This window comes from Monodelphis domestica, chromosome 2 (genome assembly GCF_027887165.1).
Source record: "Monodelphis domestica isolate mMonDom1 chromosome 2, mMonDom1.pri, whole genome shotgun sequence".
NCBI lineage: Eukaryota > Metazoa > Chordata > Mammalia > Didelphimorphia > Didelphidae > Monodelphis > Monodelphis domestica.
In genome coordinates this window covers 32,518,654-32,537,404 of record NC_077228.1, presented here as the reverse complement: position 1 = coordinate 32,537,404, position 18,751 = coordinate 32,518,654, and the positions used below count along the sequence as shown (strand labels likewise).

The following is an 18,751-nucleotide window of genomic DNA, read 5'->3' as shown; positions in this document are numbered from 1 at the left end:
TGGGTGGCCAGCCTGATAAAGTAAACAAAGCTACCCTTGGATTCAGGAAGACCTGAGTTCTAATCCTGATTCTGACATTTAAGAGCTGTGACCATGGGTAAGTTACAACACTCTCTATAATGATTAAATCACATGCAGAAAAAGAAGGGGTTGGAAGAAAGAATTGGGAGGAAACACTAATCAGCAATGTGACTAAGAATGAACAGGAAAAAAATTTATCTTAGTGACAATATTAAAAAATCAGTAGTAAGATACAATGAAAGTTTTAAGAATAAAGAATCAGGATGGCTAGATAGTACAATGGTTAGAGTGCCAGGCCTGGAGTCAGGAAGACCTCAGTTTATTTTTTTTTAATCCTCGCCTTCCGTCTTGGAGTCAATACTGTGTATTGGCTCCAAGGCAGAAGAGTGATAAGGGCTAGGCAATGGGGGTTAAGTGACTTGCCCACGGTCACACAACTGGGAAGTGTCTGAGGCCACATTTGAACCTAGAACCTCCCGTCTCTAGGCCTGGCTCTCAATCCACTGAGCCATCCAGCTGCCCCCAGGACCACAGTTTAAATCTGGCCTTAGAAACTATCTAGCTATGTGACTTCGGGTAAGTCACTTAAACCCAATTACTAGCCCTTGCCACTCTTCTCCTTAGAATTCAGACAAAGGCAGAAGGTAAGAGTTTTTAAAAAAGAGAGAGAGAGAAAATGGTGCTTCTAGGCTGTACATTTTGTAGACTATAGTCTTAAGAGAAATTGGATCACTCAATTAAGTAGTCACTTCATTAAATTCACTTATTATATTTACACAAATTCATTCAATTTAATCCTATTTACCATATAGAAACAAAATGTTCCTAGGCATTGAAAAAGAAGTGAGAAGTAACTGCCCTGAGCTCAGACACATCACTGTGGAAGATACTTGAACAAGGGGATGGTTAAACTTATAATAAGATGTGAGATGAAATGGCTAGGTCCATTCAACATTCAACTGTAACAAAAAAGAATGTAAATAAGTTCAAAATTTTGTCTTACATGCAATCCCTTTAAGTCATGAAATTCCTCAAATCAATATCCCTATTGTGGTATTAAACTGACTCATCATACATTGTCATATATTAAAGGAGAAGCACCATAAAGGTATAGAATGCTGACAGTGAAGAATCTAAGAAATGTTTACTAGAATATGAAATGAGGAAGAGATTTATTCCTAAGTGCTCATTCTGCTGATCTGTCATTTTTCCAGTTCACCAGAAGATTAACAAAGCAGTTTCACTCTGGCATTAGTTATTTTTTTCCCTCGGCAGCCTGAAGGTCAATAGATTTTTTATTTTCTCGGTGTGCCCAGGAAATTAGATTAAAGCCACAGGGATTCATCTTAAGACATATAAATTTTCTTTCTGAGAAACTCTGCCAAAACTCAAACTTCCCACCAGTTACTATAAAACTGGGTAAACCTACATCCAGTACACATTGCATCCACATACTGAATATCCACATGTACAAGATACCTCTCCATTTTTAGAAGGAAAAAAAATGAGCTGCCCCTTTTACAAGTTAAAGTTCAAAGAGCTTGCTAGAGATGGAGAATAAGGCAGATTAAGGTAGGTTCTTCTTATAGATACATACCAGAGCACAGTAGTAAGAGCTCTACGTTCAAAACTGTTTCAGGATTCTTACAACTCAGGTTTTGAAAAATTCTATGTCCAGAACAAAAATTAGCCCCAAGGTCATGCTATCCCTCATTGGTGACTACATTATCAGTTACTTTATAAATGCACACACTTAGTTACAGAGCATTTTAAAACAGGAACACACAGAATGAAATGCAAGAGTGTTTCTTTTTCAAAAATCTCTCTTGGTTTTCGTCACAGAAAGTTCTTTCACACCATACTGAAATTAGTTGTCTTATTAGCTTTGAAAGAAAAAATGACAAGAACTCATTCTAGGAAGGAAGGAAGATTAATAACATTTTGTTGGTTTTTATGTTCATTTGTTTCAATCATACCTGACTCTCCATGTTTGGGATTTTCTTGGCAAGATATTGGAGCGATTTGCCAGCTCCTTCTCCAGCTCATCTTATAGATGAAGAAACTGAAGCCAACAGAATTAAATGACTTGCCCAAGATAACATGGTTAGCAAGTGTCTGAGGCTAAATTTGAACTCAGGTCTTCTTAACTTCAGGCCCAGTACTCTATCCACTACACCACCTAGCTACCCCAATAACACTTATTTTTAATACTAAGTATTGGTTCCAAGGCAGAAAAGTAGTAAGGCCTAGGCAATTGGGGTAAAGTAACTTGCCTAGAATCACATAGCTCAAAAGTATCTATTTGAATCCATGTCCTTCTGTCCCTAGGCCTGGCTTTCTACTCACTGAGCCACCTAGCTGCCCCGCCCCACCTCACCCCACCCCCATAACAACTTTACATGCAGAAAGTTATTTATGGCTTTCCTCATACTTTCACATTATCTCACGCAATTCATTCAAGAGCATTGTATAGCACACAGGGCACAGGTCATCCATCCCCATTTTTTAAACTAGTAAACTACAGTTCAAAGATTAGGCAAATTGCCCAAGTCTAAATAATAGGCTAGAGCTCTTTCTACTCCATATCTCATGACCTCTCAGAAATCTTTTTTTTTTTGAACCCTTACCTTCCGTCTTGGAGTCAATACTGTGTATTGGCTCCAAAGCAGAAGAGTGGTAAGGGCTAGGAAATGGGGGGGGGGGGGGGAAATCAAGTGACTTACCCAGGGTCACACAGCTGGGAAGTGTCTGAGGCCAGATTTGAACCTAGGACCTCCCGTCTCTAGGCCTGGCTCTCCGTCCACTGAGCCACCCAGCTGCCCCCCCTCAGAAATCTTAATGCATGAAGAGATCAATCTTCTTGCAAGGAAACTTTTCCCCAACTGCTGAGCCATATAGTACCCTGGGAATGCTAGGCCCATATGACACCTCTTAGCCAAGAATCAATCTATTCTTCTGTGAGACCAGAGATGTACAGTCCTCAGAAGGTGTCCATCCCACAGCACATCCATCCAACCCTAATCTTTATGCAACTCCAGCCAATCTCAAGTACTGTGGATTTCACTCTCTCCCTACTTTTTGAAGCCTCCCCAAAGGCCAAGGTCTTGTTAGCTCTTGCTTTCACCTAAAACTACCCTATACTAGGAAACTGTATGAATTCCAGCTCCCCCTGCCCAATTAAAACCACCAACTCCTTCAGAGGAAGGGTTTGGATTATTTTGCATCTAGGTATCCCCCAGGATCAGCAAAATTCCTAAGGGCCATGGGGTAAAAAAGGAGTCTCCACCTTAAAAATCTAGTGGAAAGCAGGCCTAAGAGAGAGAAAGGAATTCTCTGTGCCAAAATGGGAGACAGTCCCAAATGCAAAAATCTCCAAAAGGCAGGCAGGGGATCTCTCAGAATCATGGAAATGTAAAGATGATGAGAATGCCTAGGGTAGAAAATTCTAGAGGGGGGGGGAGTGAGGTGGGGCAGAACTACTCAGGAAATGGGGAAATACAAGTGAGACCCTTGACCAGAGAGACAATGAAGTGATCGGTAACCAGGAGAAAAGGCATGGAAGAGAACCAGCACCCAGGGTGTAAGAAAAGCCAAAGGATCTCCAAAGATGCCTTGGCGGAAGTGGAGGATCTTGGAGGTGGAAAAGGAATACTCTGGAAGGAACTGAAGTTGTTGGAGTGAGAGAGAAAGATAAACGTGGCAATAAGGGGAAAGTTCCTTAGAAATAAGGAGGGAAGAAGGGATAAAGGAAGTTACAGCAGCAATGAGGTTATGGGGGGAAGCTGATACTTAAAGATGAAAGAAGAACAGAGAAAAGGTAATAAATAGGGGAAGAAACCCCTTCGTCTTAGTCGGGGGATGAGGGGGTCTGAGGAAAGGAAAGTTGAGGGGAAGAGAATTGGGATGAAGGAAGATCTAGGAGGTGAGACAAGGGATCCCAGGAGGAGAGGGAACTCAGGTTGGAGGTGAGAAATGTGGGTTGGGAGGTGGCCTGAGAAGACTCTGAGTAGAGGGGAAGGACCCTTCAGAGAAGGGTGGTTCTCTGAAGGTTAGTGGACCCTCCCCTCCTTTAGGTGAATCCTAAATCCTGAATTGGGGTGCAGGGAGAGGGCTCTAGGAGCAGAGAGAAATATGAGAGTCTGGCCTTGAGGGGGTAGGGATCAGGGGGGATAAAAGACGTCCCCCTTTCACCAGAGTGAAGATCCTGAGGGCCGAGCATTATTGAGGGGGCGTGGCCTAAGGGGGAGACGCCTCCAGGGGGAAGGTCCTACGAGGGGAGGAGAGGGAGCCCTAAGAATGTGGCAAGGAGATCCCCCCATCTCCACTAGTGGGAAGAGCCTAAGGGCGGAGCGTATGGAGGGGGCGTGTCTAGGGGGCGGGACATGCGGCAGGGAGGCCGTGGGGGCGGGGCCTGAGGGGAGGAGGGGCAGGAGACCCAGGGTGGCTCACCTGAGGCTGAGACTGCGACTGCAGCGGCGGGCTGGAGCGGGGCCTGACAGCTCGGGCGCAGGGCTCATAGTCTTCAGCCCCCGGCCGCGGCGGCGGCGGTGGTCCGGGTCCCTGGCACAGGCACTGGGGGCGCTGCGGGCCAGGCGGTGGTGGCCATGTCCCTGTCCCCTTTGCTGTTCCTGTCCCCGGGCCGGAGCCAGGCCGCTGCCCCTCCTGGGGCCGCGTCCTCGGGGCTCGACAGCCGCGAACGACTGAGGCGCCCTCCCCGCCGGCCACCGGGCTGAGAAGATGGGGGCGGGGCTTCGGCTCCGCCCCCCCATAGCTCCCCTCCCCCGGGCTAGCCAACCCACGGCGGCTCTCCAGAACCTCGGATGCCTCATTGGCCCGTGCGTCCACGTGGTCTGGAAGGCCGTACGAAAAGGTATCAGAGCCAATGAACATACGGAACAGCCAACTCCGACAGACCCAGGGACCAATAGGAAAGTAGCCAAGGCATAAACAGTGGAGGCGGGGTGAGAATTGACTGAAGAGCAGTGCACTCCAGGCCCCGCCGAACTCCCAGAGGGCGGGGGTAAACACCGAAGTGGACCAATCAACTTCGGGAAGCCAGCTAATTGATGTTTCATAAAGCCAATTGACGAAGTGGCGCGGGGAATACGATTTCCTAAGGCTTCTGTTGAGTTTTAGGTGAAAGCTGGGAGCCAGAGGAGGCTGGAGTTCCCCAAATTCCCTGGCACGCCTCTAGCTCGAGCTGAAAGTGATGGTGCGTCCGGATTTTCGTAGGGATGGCTGGCAGAAAAGAATTACTAAAAGCTTAACTCAGCCTAAACCCTGGACTGAGACCCTGTGAAATATGAGCCTTCAAGAAGCTTCCACCCTAATGGGGCAGACAACACATGTGGTTTGGAAGAGGCCTGGTGGTCCACTGACTTACATACAGGGAAGATGAGCGCAGCCACAGAAGACAGGTTGATCCAACCCAACCAGGGACAGTGATCATGACCTCAGCATCACCCAGCCAAGGAGTTTTTCATCCTTCTTCAGTCTTTGTCCCTGAGCAGTCAGGTGAAACCCATGGTTCCTCTTCTCAAAATTATGTTTTCAATAAAAAAAATTATAGGATTGCAAAAGAAACTAACTGAATTGAAATACATTAATCAGAAAAAATGTTTTAACAAGTTCATCCTTTTTTATTTCCCAATTTTTGAGTTGCATGTGGAAACAGTTTTTGACAATTTTATCTGACATTTTTAAATTCAGATTTCCTTACTCCCTCTCTCCCTGACCTGGAAACCAAAGACCTCAAGTTCAAGTCCCACTTCTGACATACTATCTGTGTCCCTAAGCAAGTTGCTTAATTTCTTGGTGCTCTCTACTATTCTTTACATCTATGTGTTGCAGAAAAGGTATTGAGGGGGCAGCTCAGTGGCTCAGTGGATTGAGAGGCAGACCCAGAGATGGGAGGTCCTGGGTTCAAATTTGACCTCAGATACTTTCCAGCTGTGTGACCCTAGGCAAGTCACTTAACCTCCATTGCCTTGCCATTACCACTCTTCTGCCTTAGAACCAATACACAGTATTGATTCTAAGACTGAAGGTAAGGGTTTAAAAAAAGGGGGGGGGGGGTTAACCTGCATTGGCAAAGGGAATTTCCTCATATAGAAATTCTTGTACCAATGAAATCACAGGTGGTCCAATCTCTGTCCTATCCATTCTTTATGGTTCCAAAACTGGAATAGGTAGCAAAACTGTTCATGAGAAGATGGTCTGGGAATAGGGAGAGAGATAGAAGACTCTTTGAAGGTTACACAGTCCAAGCCCTTCATTTTGTAAATGAGCAAACCAAAACCCAGAAATGTGCAGGGAGTTATCAGAGGTTTCACTCAAGTAGTTACTGTCAGGACCTGGAAATCCAGGTCCTCTGCCTGAGGTCAGCATATTTAATAAAGCATTGCTAAGATAGTCTTCCTCACTCTATCCCACCCAACCTCCAAGTCTATGCTTTTGGGACTCAGGAGACAGAAGGTCATCCTCACAGGATAAGATAGTCAGTTTAGCAAGACCATAGAGTACATGAAGAGGAATAATGTGTAATGAACCTGGCAAGTAGGAAGAAGTCAGAGTTTGTATTTTATAGGTAACTACTGGAGTTTATTGGAAAGAAGGCATTCTCCAGCCCCTACTTTAAGATTATCTCTTTGGCAACTGAGTAGAGGGTTCTTTCCATGACATCAGAGAACATAAGGAACTTCTTAGGAAATGAGATTCCTAGTAGGCAATTTGAGGCCCAACTGAAAAAGAAAACCAGTTTTATACATAATAGAAACTATCTATCATATATTAGATTGTATCTCTCCAGCATTTAGCACAGATGACCTGGCATGTACATTCTCCTTTCTCCCTCCCAAACCTACAGGATTGCCCATAGGACACAAGGCTCATCATTCCTGGCACTTAGAGGCACTAGAAAGAGTACTGCCATGGAGTTACAGCACAGTTGTAGAATCCTGTCTTTGTTGGCTACTTCCTGTGTGATTTTGGGCAAGTCCTTTTCTGGGCCTCTGAAAAATGAGGTCCTTTGGAGCTTTTCCCATCTTATCATAGGATTCTTATTAGTAACACTGGCATAGTGATGCCTGCACTACATCCCTCACAGGTGTGTTCAGAAGAAAATACTCTGGGGAACCCTTTTTTTACCCTTCTTTCTGACTTAGAATTGCTATTTAGTATATTAGTTCCCAAGCAGAAGAGCAGTAAGGGCTAAGCAATGTGGGTTAAGTGACTTGCCCAGGGTCACATAACTAGGAAGTATCTGCGGTCACATTTGAATCCAGGTCCTTCTATTGTTAGGCCTACCTCTCAACCCATTAAGTCACCCACCAGTCCCATAATAAGCACTTTATAAATGCTTGTCTATTGAATACACAGAGAAAGCAGGAGGTCCTGGGTTCAAATTTGACTTCAAATACTTCCTAGCTGTGTGACCCCAGGACAGCCACTTAATCCTGATTGCCTAATCCTTACTGTTCTTCTGCCTTGGAACCAGTACATAATATTCTAAGAGAGATGGTAAAGGTTAAGGAGGAAAAAAGAATATTTCTCATCCAGACTCTGATATGCAGCTAGATGAACATCCCATTGAACTGATCTATCAGTATGTGCATCTGGAATAGTTCTTACCAGTGGACAATGAGTTAAATCCAGGATTGACCAGGAGAACAAAGCAGGCTAGACTGCATTCAGGATCCAAGTATTTCAAGTAGCTCAGTGAACAGAGCACTGGTCCTAGAGTAAGGAAGAACTTCAAAGCTTCCTTTAGATACATGAAACATGACCCAGGACCAGTCTCTTAACCTCCCCTTGCCTTACTTTCCTTATCTATCAAATAGGCATAATTATAGCACTTACCTCCTTGGGTTGATTATTATTAAATGAGATAATATTTAGAAAATACTTCATCACTTTAAAGTGTTCTATATATAGTGGCTATCATTATTTATTAATAGCCACTAACTTCTATCTTAAAATCAATACTAGGTATTGGTTCCAAGGCAGAAGAGTAGTAAGGGCTAGGCAATGGGGTAAGTGACTTGCCCAGGGTCACATAGCTAGGAAGTATCTGAGGCTAGATTTGAACCCAGGACCTCCCATATCTGGGCCTGGCTCTTAGTCCATTGAGCTACCCAGCTGCCCCCATTATTATTTTTTATTAAATGACTCCTCCCTGAAACAAAGACCATCTTTTTTTTTTAAACCCTTACCTTCCATCTTGGAATCAATACTGTGTACTGGTTTCAAGGCAGAAGAGTGGTAAGGGCTAGACAACGAGAGTCAAGTGACTTACCCAGGGTCACAGAGTTAGGAAGTATCTTCATTCAAATTTGAACCCAGGACCTCCCATCTCTAGGCCTGGCTCTCCATCCACTGAGCCATCCAGCTGCCCCCCAAAGACCATCTTTTTAATGCTGCTATCACTCTGTGGTTGTGGCTCATGGAGAGGGGGAAGGGAATAAGTATATATGTAGCACCTATTATGTATCAGGCCCTGTACTGTGTTTTTTACCAATATTATCCCATTTTGATAGTCTCATGGCATAGCAGTCTATCAGTAATGGAAGTTGAAGATCACCTGGAGAGACCTGGGTGAGCATAAGTGGCCTGAAACATTTTCAACCAAGAACTACATAGGAGAAGTCACAGCTACTACCAGTGTTGAGGAATTCCCCTTCCATGTGGAAATCCTCCATGACACTGATTAGCCACATTTGTGCAAAGGACACTGGCAAGAAGCCATCTCCATTTTGTGCCTTACTTGACAGCAATTGGGAGTCATTGCAGATAGCTCTCTATAGCTGAAGTTCTCAAAGAATGATCGTAACACTGAGTCCCTGAGGATTCTTGGCCCAATAAGAGCCTTTAGGAATATACTTTACTCTCTTGGAGCCAAATGCTTTTACTTTTTATCAGCACACAAGTGGACTATCCTTTTTGGTCCACTATTCCTTTGGAAAAACCTGCTCTTTACCTTATGCTTTCACCAAGGAGACCCTTGAAACATATATAGGTCATCACATATAGAAGCTAAAAAAGCTCATTCGTTAAGAGGAGAGGTAAGAGTCCCATTCTCCTGGACTCTGACCAGAACACGTCTGCAAGAATTGGCTCAGTTCCAGGCATGGCTGAGGAAGGGCATGTCTAGAAGTAGAGATCTGGATACTGATAAGACTAAAAACCACCTGGGTGGCTCCATACCACTTCTAGATCAGAAAAAGGAACTAATGATGGATAAACTTGAGAAAAGACCTCAGATGGTGGTGGTAGGGAGGACACAGGAGGGATTAAACCTATCCTACTTCAGTCCAGAGGTCCCCAGGGATTACCCAGGAAGTTCCTTCCAGTGGGCCTATTATCATGTTCCATAAAGGCAGGAAGAACAGTGTGGGACAGGATAAGGAACATTGGACTGGAGTCAGGACACAAGGTTATAGGTCCATTTCTGCCACTTATTAACCAATTGACCTTGGGCTAGTCACTTCCCAGATGGTGAAGCCACAAGGAGACTGATTGATTCCAGTTTATGAAACAGTGAGGAACAGTAAAAATAGTGTTGGATTTGGAGTCAGAGGACCGGGATTCAAATCAAGGTTATTCTAGCACCAGCTTGACTGGACTCCCAAATCGATTGTCACCTCCAAAAATGCTACAAATCAATGATTATTATTTTGTTTTCTTAAAAAAAAATGATACAGAAGGGCAGCTAGGTGACTTAGTGGATAAAAAGCCAGACCTGGAATTGAGAAGACTGGGTTCAAATCTGTTCTCAGACACTTCCTAACTGTATAACCTTGGGCAGGTCACTTAACTGCTCTTACCATTCTTCTTCCTTGGAACTAGTACTTAGTATCAATTCTAAGACAGAAGGTTAAGGATTTTAAATTTTTTTTAAGAAAAAAATGTTAATGCAGAATAAATTTAAAAGCATACCATGGTTACATTTTTTTTTTCCTTTGGTGTGTTAGTTATTAAACCTTTACCGGCATACCTAGTTCAAACTTGACTTCTTCTTTGTGACATGGTGCCTTGGGCAAATGACCTCACCTCTCTCAGCCTGGTTCTTTAACTGTCCAAATAGGGAACAGACTAAATGCCTAGCTCTATTTTAAGGATCCTATAAAGGAAAGGCATCCTAAGGTAGAACAGGCTGACTAGAAAGATTCTGAGCTCCCCATCAGCAGAGATGCTCAGACAACTGCTGGGGAAAACTGGAACTTTGGGTAGGATAACCAGAAAGGCCTCTCTTCACTGCAGCCCCAAGTCACCTGGGACTGACCAGTCCAAGGTCCTAAATTTTGGATCCTGTCTCCACTTCCTTAAAGGCCTTGACTTAACAAGGCCTCTTACCCTGATAGGATTGAGATTTAGAACCAGAAGGGCTGTCAGAGACTGTCAAGCCAAATCTCTACCATCCGCCCAGCATCTTATAGATGAACCCTGTCATATGGCCTGGAATCACACAGCTAGCAAATGTCTACGATGGGATTTGAACCAAGATCTTCCTGACTCCAAGACCAATACTCCATGCTGCTTCTCCATGAATTGAGACAAGGAAAATTTCTAAAGGGCTTCTGCTTCCAACACAAATGGAGAAGAAAGTCATTCCTGGCCCCTCAGCTTTGTCCCTTTTCCCTGGGATTTCCCAACTCGAAAAGTGCCACCTGTGTGCCAAAGCTGCCTGGTGCTTCAGGCCTGGTAATGGCACCCAAACAGAGGGCACTAGTGTCTCTCAGGCCCCGGGTCTTCCTGGGAATGGTTCCTCACTGCTCTGAAGCTGCCCAGTTTCAAAGTCCTCAAACAATGCCACAGTGACCTCTAGTGGCATCCAGCCTCTCAGCCCAGCCAAGGCCTGGGAGGGCTCTCTGGCATGTCCTACGCTGGACCTCACAAGGGTTCTTGGGACCCTCATCAGAAAGGAGTTCAGACCAGGCCTCTGATGCTTTCTAGTTGTGAGGCCAAGGGCAAGTCACTGCCCCTCCGTCTGTTTCATCATCTGTAAAACACCTATATTAGCCCCTCCAGAAGGGAGTGACCAGGACAGCATCAGATAAACTTATCTGGACCTGGGATTTCTCATTTTAGTATTTCTTAAGGCACGCTGCTGGGCCATCACCTTCTTTCCCTATTCTGCTCCTTTTATCCAACCATCCAGAAATGGACTATGATGGTTCTATTTCCCTTCTGGCCTAAACTGCACTCCCACCCTTGTCCTCCTCTGTGGCCCTGAGCACATAGCTTAAGTATAGACACACCAACCTGCAGACTGATTGCCTGCTCCTGTGAATACCTGGGCATTTTGACTCTTCTTCAGTCTTTCAGCCTGATGAGAAGTAATTGGACAAGCAGGTTCACACACACACACACACACACACACACACACACACACGCACACGCACACGCACACACGCACACACGTGCTCGCTCTTAATTCCTTGGGTACCTTACCCAGCATTCCTGTTTTAAGCCAGGATCCCAAGTCCATTCCAGGTAACATCTTTTTAACCTGCTCTTTAATCCTACAACCTATTTCTCAAAAAGCAGAGAACAAAGCAATGCCTGAGGTCCCCAGCCAGGACTCCCTACAGGCCATAGCAATGATGCCTCAATCATGGTGGCAGTAATGTGTCTGTATGGCTCACTAAAAGATGGTTACAGACACCACTCGGTTTGACAAGCCCTCCATCTTTTATGTGTAACCCAGGAAGGCAGAACTCTGGGACTATCAGGTTGGCAAACAAGCGCCTCAGTGCCCTTCCTGAGGAGCCATCATCCACGGGCCCAGGTCTCTGACCTGACTCAAATGGTTCTCCCTCAACAGCACCAACTCTTAGCTGCTCCCTCCTTGGGAAGAGTCCCTAGCAATCCTCCTTTCCCTTCCTCCTAAGCCTCTTTTGGGTCTCTTCTTATCCTTGTTTTTACCTTGAAGCCTTCTTGCATTTGTTCCAAAATAACCTGGAGTGTGGAGTGGCATTCAAAGCCTTTTTCTACTAAGAGGAATGTCCACTGTACCCCTGGGACCAGATGCCAGATGGAAGCAGTGATTCTGCTGCTTTACTCAGCCACAGACCCTGGGCCCATACATTATTGTTCAGTCTAGGCACTGGGGCTAGAGCCTCAGCTTCACTGAAAGGAACTCCACTGGCCTACCCTTGACTCTCCATGCATCATCTTTAATGCTCATGGCATTGCTGAATACCAGCCTACCAGGAATACCACAGCCTGCCACGAAAAGAGACTCCCACAACCAGGCCCAACCCAGAGAAGCTGGAGGGGGTGGGAAAGGCCTACTCCAACCTATCCAAGATGGATGAGAAATGAAAGCCCCCATTGAATCCCCCAACATGCTAAAGGCCTGGCATTCTGGGGTTCAGCTTCAACCCTGGTTGGGGGAACTTTCTCCAAAGACTACAGTGGGCAAGGATAGAGTTAACACTTTTTATTCCAGATTTGGGGGATGGGGGAAAGGGAGAAATCTTGGGGGGAGATGAGAGGGACAGAAGGGAGCCAGTAAGCAGGCTGCAAGGATTTGGGGCCAGCAGCCCATCAACAAATCCTTTGGGAGGGACAGCCCCTCAAGGCTCCCGGGAAAGGGGAGGCTACGGGGAATGAGATGCTTCCCTCAGTTCTCTCTCCCCTTTGCCCCAAGGCTGTCCCTTGTCCTTCAACAGGCCAAGACAGAGTGCTGGTCAGCCCTTTCAGAGGTCACTAAGGAGCAGCTTGGGTGCCTGGTTCGACCGGTTGGATGTCTGGGGACTCCTCGTAGAAGTGAGGAGCTCCGTGCTGGATTCAATGCTCGATGCAGTGTTGCTATGGGGGTCTGCTGGCAAGGCTGAGTGGGGCAGGCCCAGAGAAGTGGTCAGAGAAGCAGCTATTTCAGGGCCTTCCTCTATCCTGGTTCATTAATCTCCCCAGGGATCAAGGGAGTTTTAGGGGGCAGAGGAAAGAGGGTATGTGACTATAGCCTGTGGCTGGAAACCCTTAAAGAAAATAAGGACTAACCCTGCCCAAAAGACAGTCAATTCTGAAGTGAAAGGTGAAGGTTGAAAGGGAGCAGGCAGGAAGACTGTTAATTTACCCTAGGCACCAAGGACTGTAGTTGGGGACAGGATGGGGGAGGTAGTGAGGGGAAACACACTCACAGGCCTACCAGGCTCACCCACCTGCCTCCCGAGAAGGTATATCCCAGCTGCTGTCACTGTCTAGGAGGCTCAGGTCAGAGCTAGAGACTGCAGAGTCTGGCCGAGGAGGATCCCCTCGAAGCTGAGCCTGCAGAGAACACACCATGGCCCTGTGGGGGCCCTCAGGGTCAGGCAACAGAGTCCTAGAGAAGGGGCCAGAGCCTGATGCCAGAGCCTCACAGAGCCAGGGCCTCTACCCATACCCAAACGTGACTCAGTTTCTCCTACATGGAAGATGAGGGTCACAGAAACCATGGGAGTTGAGAGGAGGAATACACTGTGATGTGGAATAAGAATTTGGGCTTAGAGAAATAGGAAACAGGAAAATGCCCTTGGGGAAGGGAAAGGGAGCTGTTAGCTTTTGCCTCTGTGTCCCCACGGCTTATAGCAGGGTGCCCTATGTCTGATACATAGGAGGCATGTTGGAGTGGTTTAATATGTCCTTCTCCAGTTTATTTTATAGTTGAAGAGACAAACTGAGGCAGAGTTAAGTGATTTATCCAGGGTCACACAGCTAGAAAGTATCTGAAGTCAGATTTGAACCTAGGATTCTATCCACTCTATCCATTCTATCTTCGTTGCCCATATTAATGACTAACTAGAGGTTTTATAAGCTACTCCCAAAGGTGAAGTAGCCTGCTCTTGGTTACAGAGGAGGCAGAACTTAGCCCTTCAAGATCCTAAGGAAACGAACCATCTGTTCCAGCAAGCTTGGAGAGAGGGAGAGGGCACAGTAAAAAGAACAGCATTTATAGGGCTCACTATCTCACTTCATCCTCAAAACAATCCATTTTATAGATCAGGAGCCTGAGGGACACAGACACAGCTGGTAAGTGTCCAAGACAAGATTTGAATTCCCATTTCTTCACTATGCCACCTGCTCCCTCTCTGCCCTGGGCAGGGTGCTAGGAAGTATGGGTTCAAAGCCTGGCCCAAATGCCTTCCAGCTGCATGAGCCTGGGCTCAGGGCCCCTCTCTCTCATCTGTGATTCCAGAATAAAGGTTGGGTTCTCTTCCTCCCAAAGGAACAGGTCTGGGACCAGAGTGGGGCTGGCCTCCTCCTCCTCTGAAGTCTGGGATCTGGGCCAAGACTCTTCCAAAGATGTTTCACCTCCCCCTCTGGCTGTCCAGCAAGAGGATTATAACAAGGACAGATGGCTTTGTTGGCCAGTATCAGGGCTAAGCCTAGGAGCCAAATCCTATCTCAAGCTCTGCCTCACTGTACCCCCTGCTCTGGCCCTCCTTCTTGTCCTCTTGAACTTCTACATGGACTGGGCCATGTAGAAGCAGAGGGGATACCAAGGGGTAGGAAGAGGTCCCCAACTTCATGGTCAACACAAGGAAAAGAAAATCCAGTAACTTCCCAAAGTCAAGTCAATAAATGTGACCCATCTCCTTCCTCCCTGACCTCTCCTAGAACCAGGGGTCCCTCTATTCAGCCACTCCCCTGAATCCCTCCCAGCCCCAGCCTGAGCCCCAGACCTGACAAGATCAATCTCCTGCCGAACATCCCGGGCCTCCTCCCTGGCAGCATCCACCACCCGGCAGTGGCCTTCTTGATCACTCTGTAACTGTTCCAGTACCTGTCCAGGCACAACCCCACATCGGCAATGGCCTTAGACCTTTTCCTTCACCCAGGCCATCCTCCCTTGTCCCCCACAGTACTCTCAATAAGTCAGGGTCCTTGGCCAGGGGAATTTAGAGGACAGTGAGAAGGGGGGCTCCCTAAAGGGGTGCTGTAGGAATAGGGGGCAGTAATACCATTTCTCCAAGGCACTCCATCCTCCTATAAGGCTAGGAGAAAAATCATCAGAGTTGGCCCAAGGTTGCCCATCTCAAGATGTTTTTCAAGGATAACCCCTTGTCAGGGAGGAGGAACCTTTAAATGCTGGGGTTACAGGACCCCTACCTTCCAGCTCCGCCCTTGTGCTTGCCTGGCTTCAGCCATCTGCCTCAGCAACAATTCCTGCTGCTGACCTGAGGGAGAGAGAGAAGGTCAGCAACCTGGACCCTGTAGCAAAGAAAGGAAAAGACTTTCCTTCTTTCTCCCTTCCAGAACTCAAACCTATTCCCTTCTTTTCAATATTCCTTCCTTCTTCCCCTTCTCCATTCTCCCTTCCCTTCTCTCCTTCCTTACTCTTTTCTTTTCTTCTTCCCTTCTTTCTTCCCCCTTTTCCTCTTCCTCTCCCTCCTTTCCTTCCTTTTATTCTCCTTCCCTCCTTTTCTTTTTTTCTCCCTTTTCTCCTTCCTTTCTCCTTTCATTCCTTTCCCCTTTCTCCCCTCCTTCTTCCCCCTTTTTCCTTTCTGTTTTCCTCTCCTTTCCTTCCCTCCTCCCTACTTCCTCCCATTCTTTGATGCCCGTTAACATGTTTGCATTGGATGGAGGGAACTGAGCTCCAAAGGATCCCACAATCAAGTAGATGAGGGTTTGCCCTCTCCCCACAGCCCTCAGGATGGATGGATGACCATTTCAACACTTTCAGTCATTCTCCATTGCTGCGACAGAAGTCTCCCTTAATCTTATTCAACTCATATGGTATCACTCTTCTCTACACATGGGTCTTCCTATCCTGAACCCATACTGTGCTCTCTGGCATCCGCCCTCTGCTTAGGCTGTTCCCAATACCTGGAATGACTTCCCCGTCCCTTTTCCACCTGAAATAATTCCTTCAAGCCCACTTCCCCCCCCTTCCCTATCACTACCTTACTGCTATACTGCCAGCTGCCTGTATTCCCGGCCTAGGTGCCTCCAGTGGCCTGTAGGCAGCCAAAGGGCAGAGCCGTAATCTTCCATAAACTTGATCATTGGCTTAGTACCTATCACAGAAGTGTGTCCACAGCAGGGCCCACTGGATAAAAGCTCATTGAGGGGCAGCTGAGTAGTGCAGTGGATTGGGAGCCAGGTCAATAGATCAGATCCTAGGTTCAAATCTGGCCTCAAACACTCCCTAGTTGTGTGACCCTGGGTGAGTCACTTAACCTCCATTGCCTATCCATTACCACTCTTCTGCCTTGGAACAAATACACAGTATTTATTCTAAGGTAGAATGTATGGACTTTATAAAAAAAGTTAAAAAGCTCACTAAGTGAATGATGCCCCCATACTCATCCTCTCTCCAGAATGGGAAGGATCATTAGGACTAGGGCTGGAAGAACCTCTAAAATTCATCTGATCCAATGTTCTCATTTTGTAGGTGAGGAAATTCAAATCTAGAGAGAAAAATGGCCTGCCCGCCCCACTCTGGCAGTTAAATGGTCAATTTATGCTCTCAGCCAGAGCATCTCCTGCCTCCCCAACTCATAAGAACCATTTTGAAATTCACAAAGAGGCCTCAAGGGAGGGGGAAGAGGTGGGAGAATTGGAAAGGGAGGCCTGCTCACCCAGTTGGTCCCGAAAAAGCTTCAGCTCCCCTTGAACAGCTTCATATTCCTCCCACAGGAGCTGGCGGCTAAAAGGGTCAGGGGGTCAGTGAGGCAGGATTCCAAGGTTCCTATGTAAAGCTATGCAGGGAAGAGGATACCCCCATACCCACTACCCTCTTGCCAATCCTGCTCCTCTAACAGAGAGCAGAGAACAAGTACTCTGGTATGAACACCCCATCAAAATCTATGCAGATGAGACTCCCTGGAGGGTACCATCAGCCTGCCTGGGAAAGGCTAGGGGATAGGCCAGTTAGGGGCCATGTGTGATGGAGTCCCAGGATATCAGTACTCACTCATTCTGTAGCTCTTGGCGCAAGAGAGCAGTCACGCTGGCCTCCCCTGGACGGGCTTGGAGTTGCCGCCGTAGGTTCTGTAGCTCTGAGTTCAGGTCTTCTACTCGTTGCTCCAATCTTGCTCGCCCTTCAGGAGTCCCTCGAAGCCGGCCCAGCTCATCTGGGCAGCAGGAAAATGTCATCCCTACCCAACAACTCCTGCTTCCCTCTCCCACAGTAGGGGCTGATCCCATAGGGCTTCATGTAGGAATGTCTGCTGTGGGGGCCCTTCATCATAGGGGTTACCTTCTAGATCATCAATCTGACATTTCTGATGCTCTCTGTCTTCCATCAGACCCTGGATAGCCTGACTCATTAGCACCGTCACCTGGATCAGACCAGGAAGAAAAACAGTTTTCCTGGGTCCCAGAGGTGCAAGAGGGCCCTCTACCCCAACCCCACAGATACATGCCCCACAGCACCTGGGCCTGGGTCCGGAGCTGGCTTCGAAGAGTGGCAATTTCTTCCCACATCGATAAGGAAAAACAGGCTTCATCCCAGGTCTTCCCTTCAGTGGGGGGTTCCAGAGTCCAGATCTGACGAGGCAGTTCCCCTTCAGGATTAGAATGGGATATCCAGGGTCCAGAAGGAGTCAGGCTTGCTACAGGAAACAAAGGGTGAAACCAAGGCTGGGCCTCATGAACCAGCTCCTTTCTTTGGAGAAAGATGGAGTTCTCAGGGCCCAGAGATGACCAGATTTCCCTTGGGGTAGAAGATGGAAGGAAATGGTCAGAGCCAGAGGGAAGGGAACAAATAAGTCAAACCCCAAATCTGGGAGAGAGAGGGATGGAGAATAACACACTTACAATCACCAGTTGCAGAGACCCCAAGGGGGCAGAGATGCTGCTGTGGAACAGAAGGGGAAAACAAGAAGGGATAAATATCAGCGGTCAGATTCTTCTCTTTGGAGCAAGACCTGAGTTCTCCCCACCCTCCTTTGGCTTAAAAACACTAAAACCTTCAGGGGCTTTCCAGTCTATTTGGTCCAATTCATCTTACAAGTAAGGAAAAGGAGTCCCAAAAGCAGGTTAGAACTAGAACAAGCAAACTGAAGCTTGAAGGTCAGACTCCAATCTAATGTCATTTTAATTCTGCCAGGAAAGGGGCATAGGAGCCCCCAAGAAATAAGAACAAGGAGGCTCTCTGTGACCTTAGGGTCACTGAGGCAGCAGGGCAGCAGAAAAGACCCCAGACCCCTCTCCAACTCGAGACTCCCTGAAGGGTCAAGACCAGCTCAGGGTGGAGCACTCTAGGTACCATCTAACTCCAGCATACCTTGGGGAGTATAGTCAGACAAAGCTCAGGGGGACCAGATGTAGTAAAGCTTTCCCTCTAAGACAACTCCGGGTTCCCAGAAGTGGGTGTGGCTGTTAGGAGGCGGAGCCATTCCGAGCTCCACCCTCAGAGGCGGGGCGGGGCGTGGGCAGTAAGCAGGGGAATGTCACCGGGTTCCCAGAATAAAATGGGCCTGCCAGGTGGGTGAGACCTAGGACGCCAGGGGCTTTCCCGCGACACCCAGCCCGGGTTGCCCACCTTGATCCGGGCCACGTTGCCATCGGTGGCCTGCAGGAGTGAGTCCAGCTGCTCGGACCACTTGGAATCCTCGGACCCTGGGGGTAGTCTGAGGCACGGTGGCTCCAGGGCGGAGGGCAGTAGGCCGCAGCCGGGGCCCGAGGGCTCCAGCAAGGGAGCGGCGTGGGGCAAGGGCACCCGGCCTGGCCCCAACAGTGAGCTGGTTGCGCAGGACTTTCCGGGGGTCAGGCCGGGCCTGCCCCAGAGCCAGGCCGAGACGCT

The 18,751-nt window shown here is 47.5% G+C and overlaps 2 protein-coding genes across 3 annotated transcripts in view; both read right to left on the bottom strand.

Annotated features, from left to right (window-relative positions):
• Window positions 1-4,785, bottom strand: part of TESK2 (testis associated actin remodelling kinase 2) — a 185,913-nt gene extending 181,128 nt beyond the window's left edge. Inside the window, exon 1 of the mRNA XM_001375884.4 lies at window positions 4,471-4,785. The gene's annotated coding sequence lies outside the window, so the exon portion shown is untranslated. The remainder of the gene's footprint in view (window positions 1-4,470) is intronic.
• Window positions 4,786-12,445: 7,660 nt separating this feature from the next.
• Window positions 12,446-18,623, bottom strand: CCDC163 (CCDC163 homolog). 2 transcript variants are annotated; one of them, XM_007480246.3, is made up of 10 exons: window positions 18,491-18,623; window positions 17,764-17,803; window positions 17,380-17,558; window positions 17,204-17,285; window positions 16,919-17,078; window positions 16,584-16,651; window positions 15,112-15,179; window positions 14,685-14,785; window positions 13,185-13,312; window positions 12,446-12,853 (listed from the first exon to the last, which is right to left on the bottom strand). In XM_007480246.3, exons 3-10 carry the CDS (start codon window positions 17,428-17,430, stop codon window positions 12,720-12,722), a joined length of 792 nt encoding a protein of 263 aa, XP_007480308.1. In that variant the 5' UTR covers window positions 17,431-17,558; window positions 17,764-17,803; window positions 18,491-18,623; the 3' UTR covers window positions 12,446-12,719. The 2 variants fall into 2 exon arrangements, with proteins under 2 accessions (XP_007480308.1, XP_007480309.1); XM_007480247.3 differs by having other exon boundaries at window positions 17,764-17,800.
• Window positions 18,624-18,751: the final 128 nt, after the last annotated feature.

What these genes read in the sequence shown, in the direction of transcription:
- CCDC163 (XM_007480246.3), bottom strand. Translation starts at nt 17,430, where the DNA reads ATGTGGGAAGAAATTGCCACTCTTCGAAGCCAGCTCCGGACCCAGGCC. An exon ending in CACAAGGGCGGAGCTGGAAG is followed by an intron (nt 14,786 to 15,111) that starts GTAGGGGTCCTG and finishes GTGCCTGGACAG; the next exon opens with GTACTGGAACAGTTACAGAG. An exon ending in CAGGAGATTGATCTTGTCAG is followed by an intron (nt 13,313 to 14,684) that starts GTCTGGGGCTCA and finishes GGGCCCCCACAG; the next exon opens with GGCCATGGTGTGTTCTCTGC.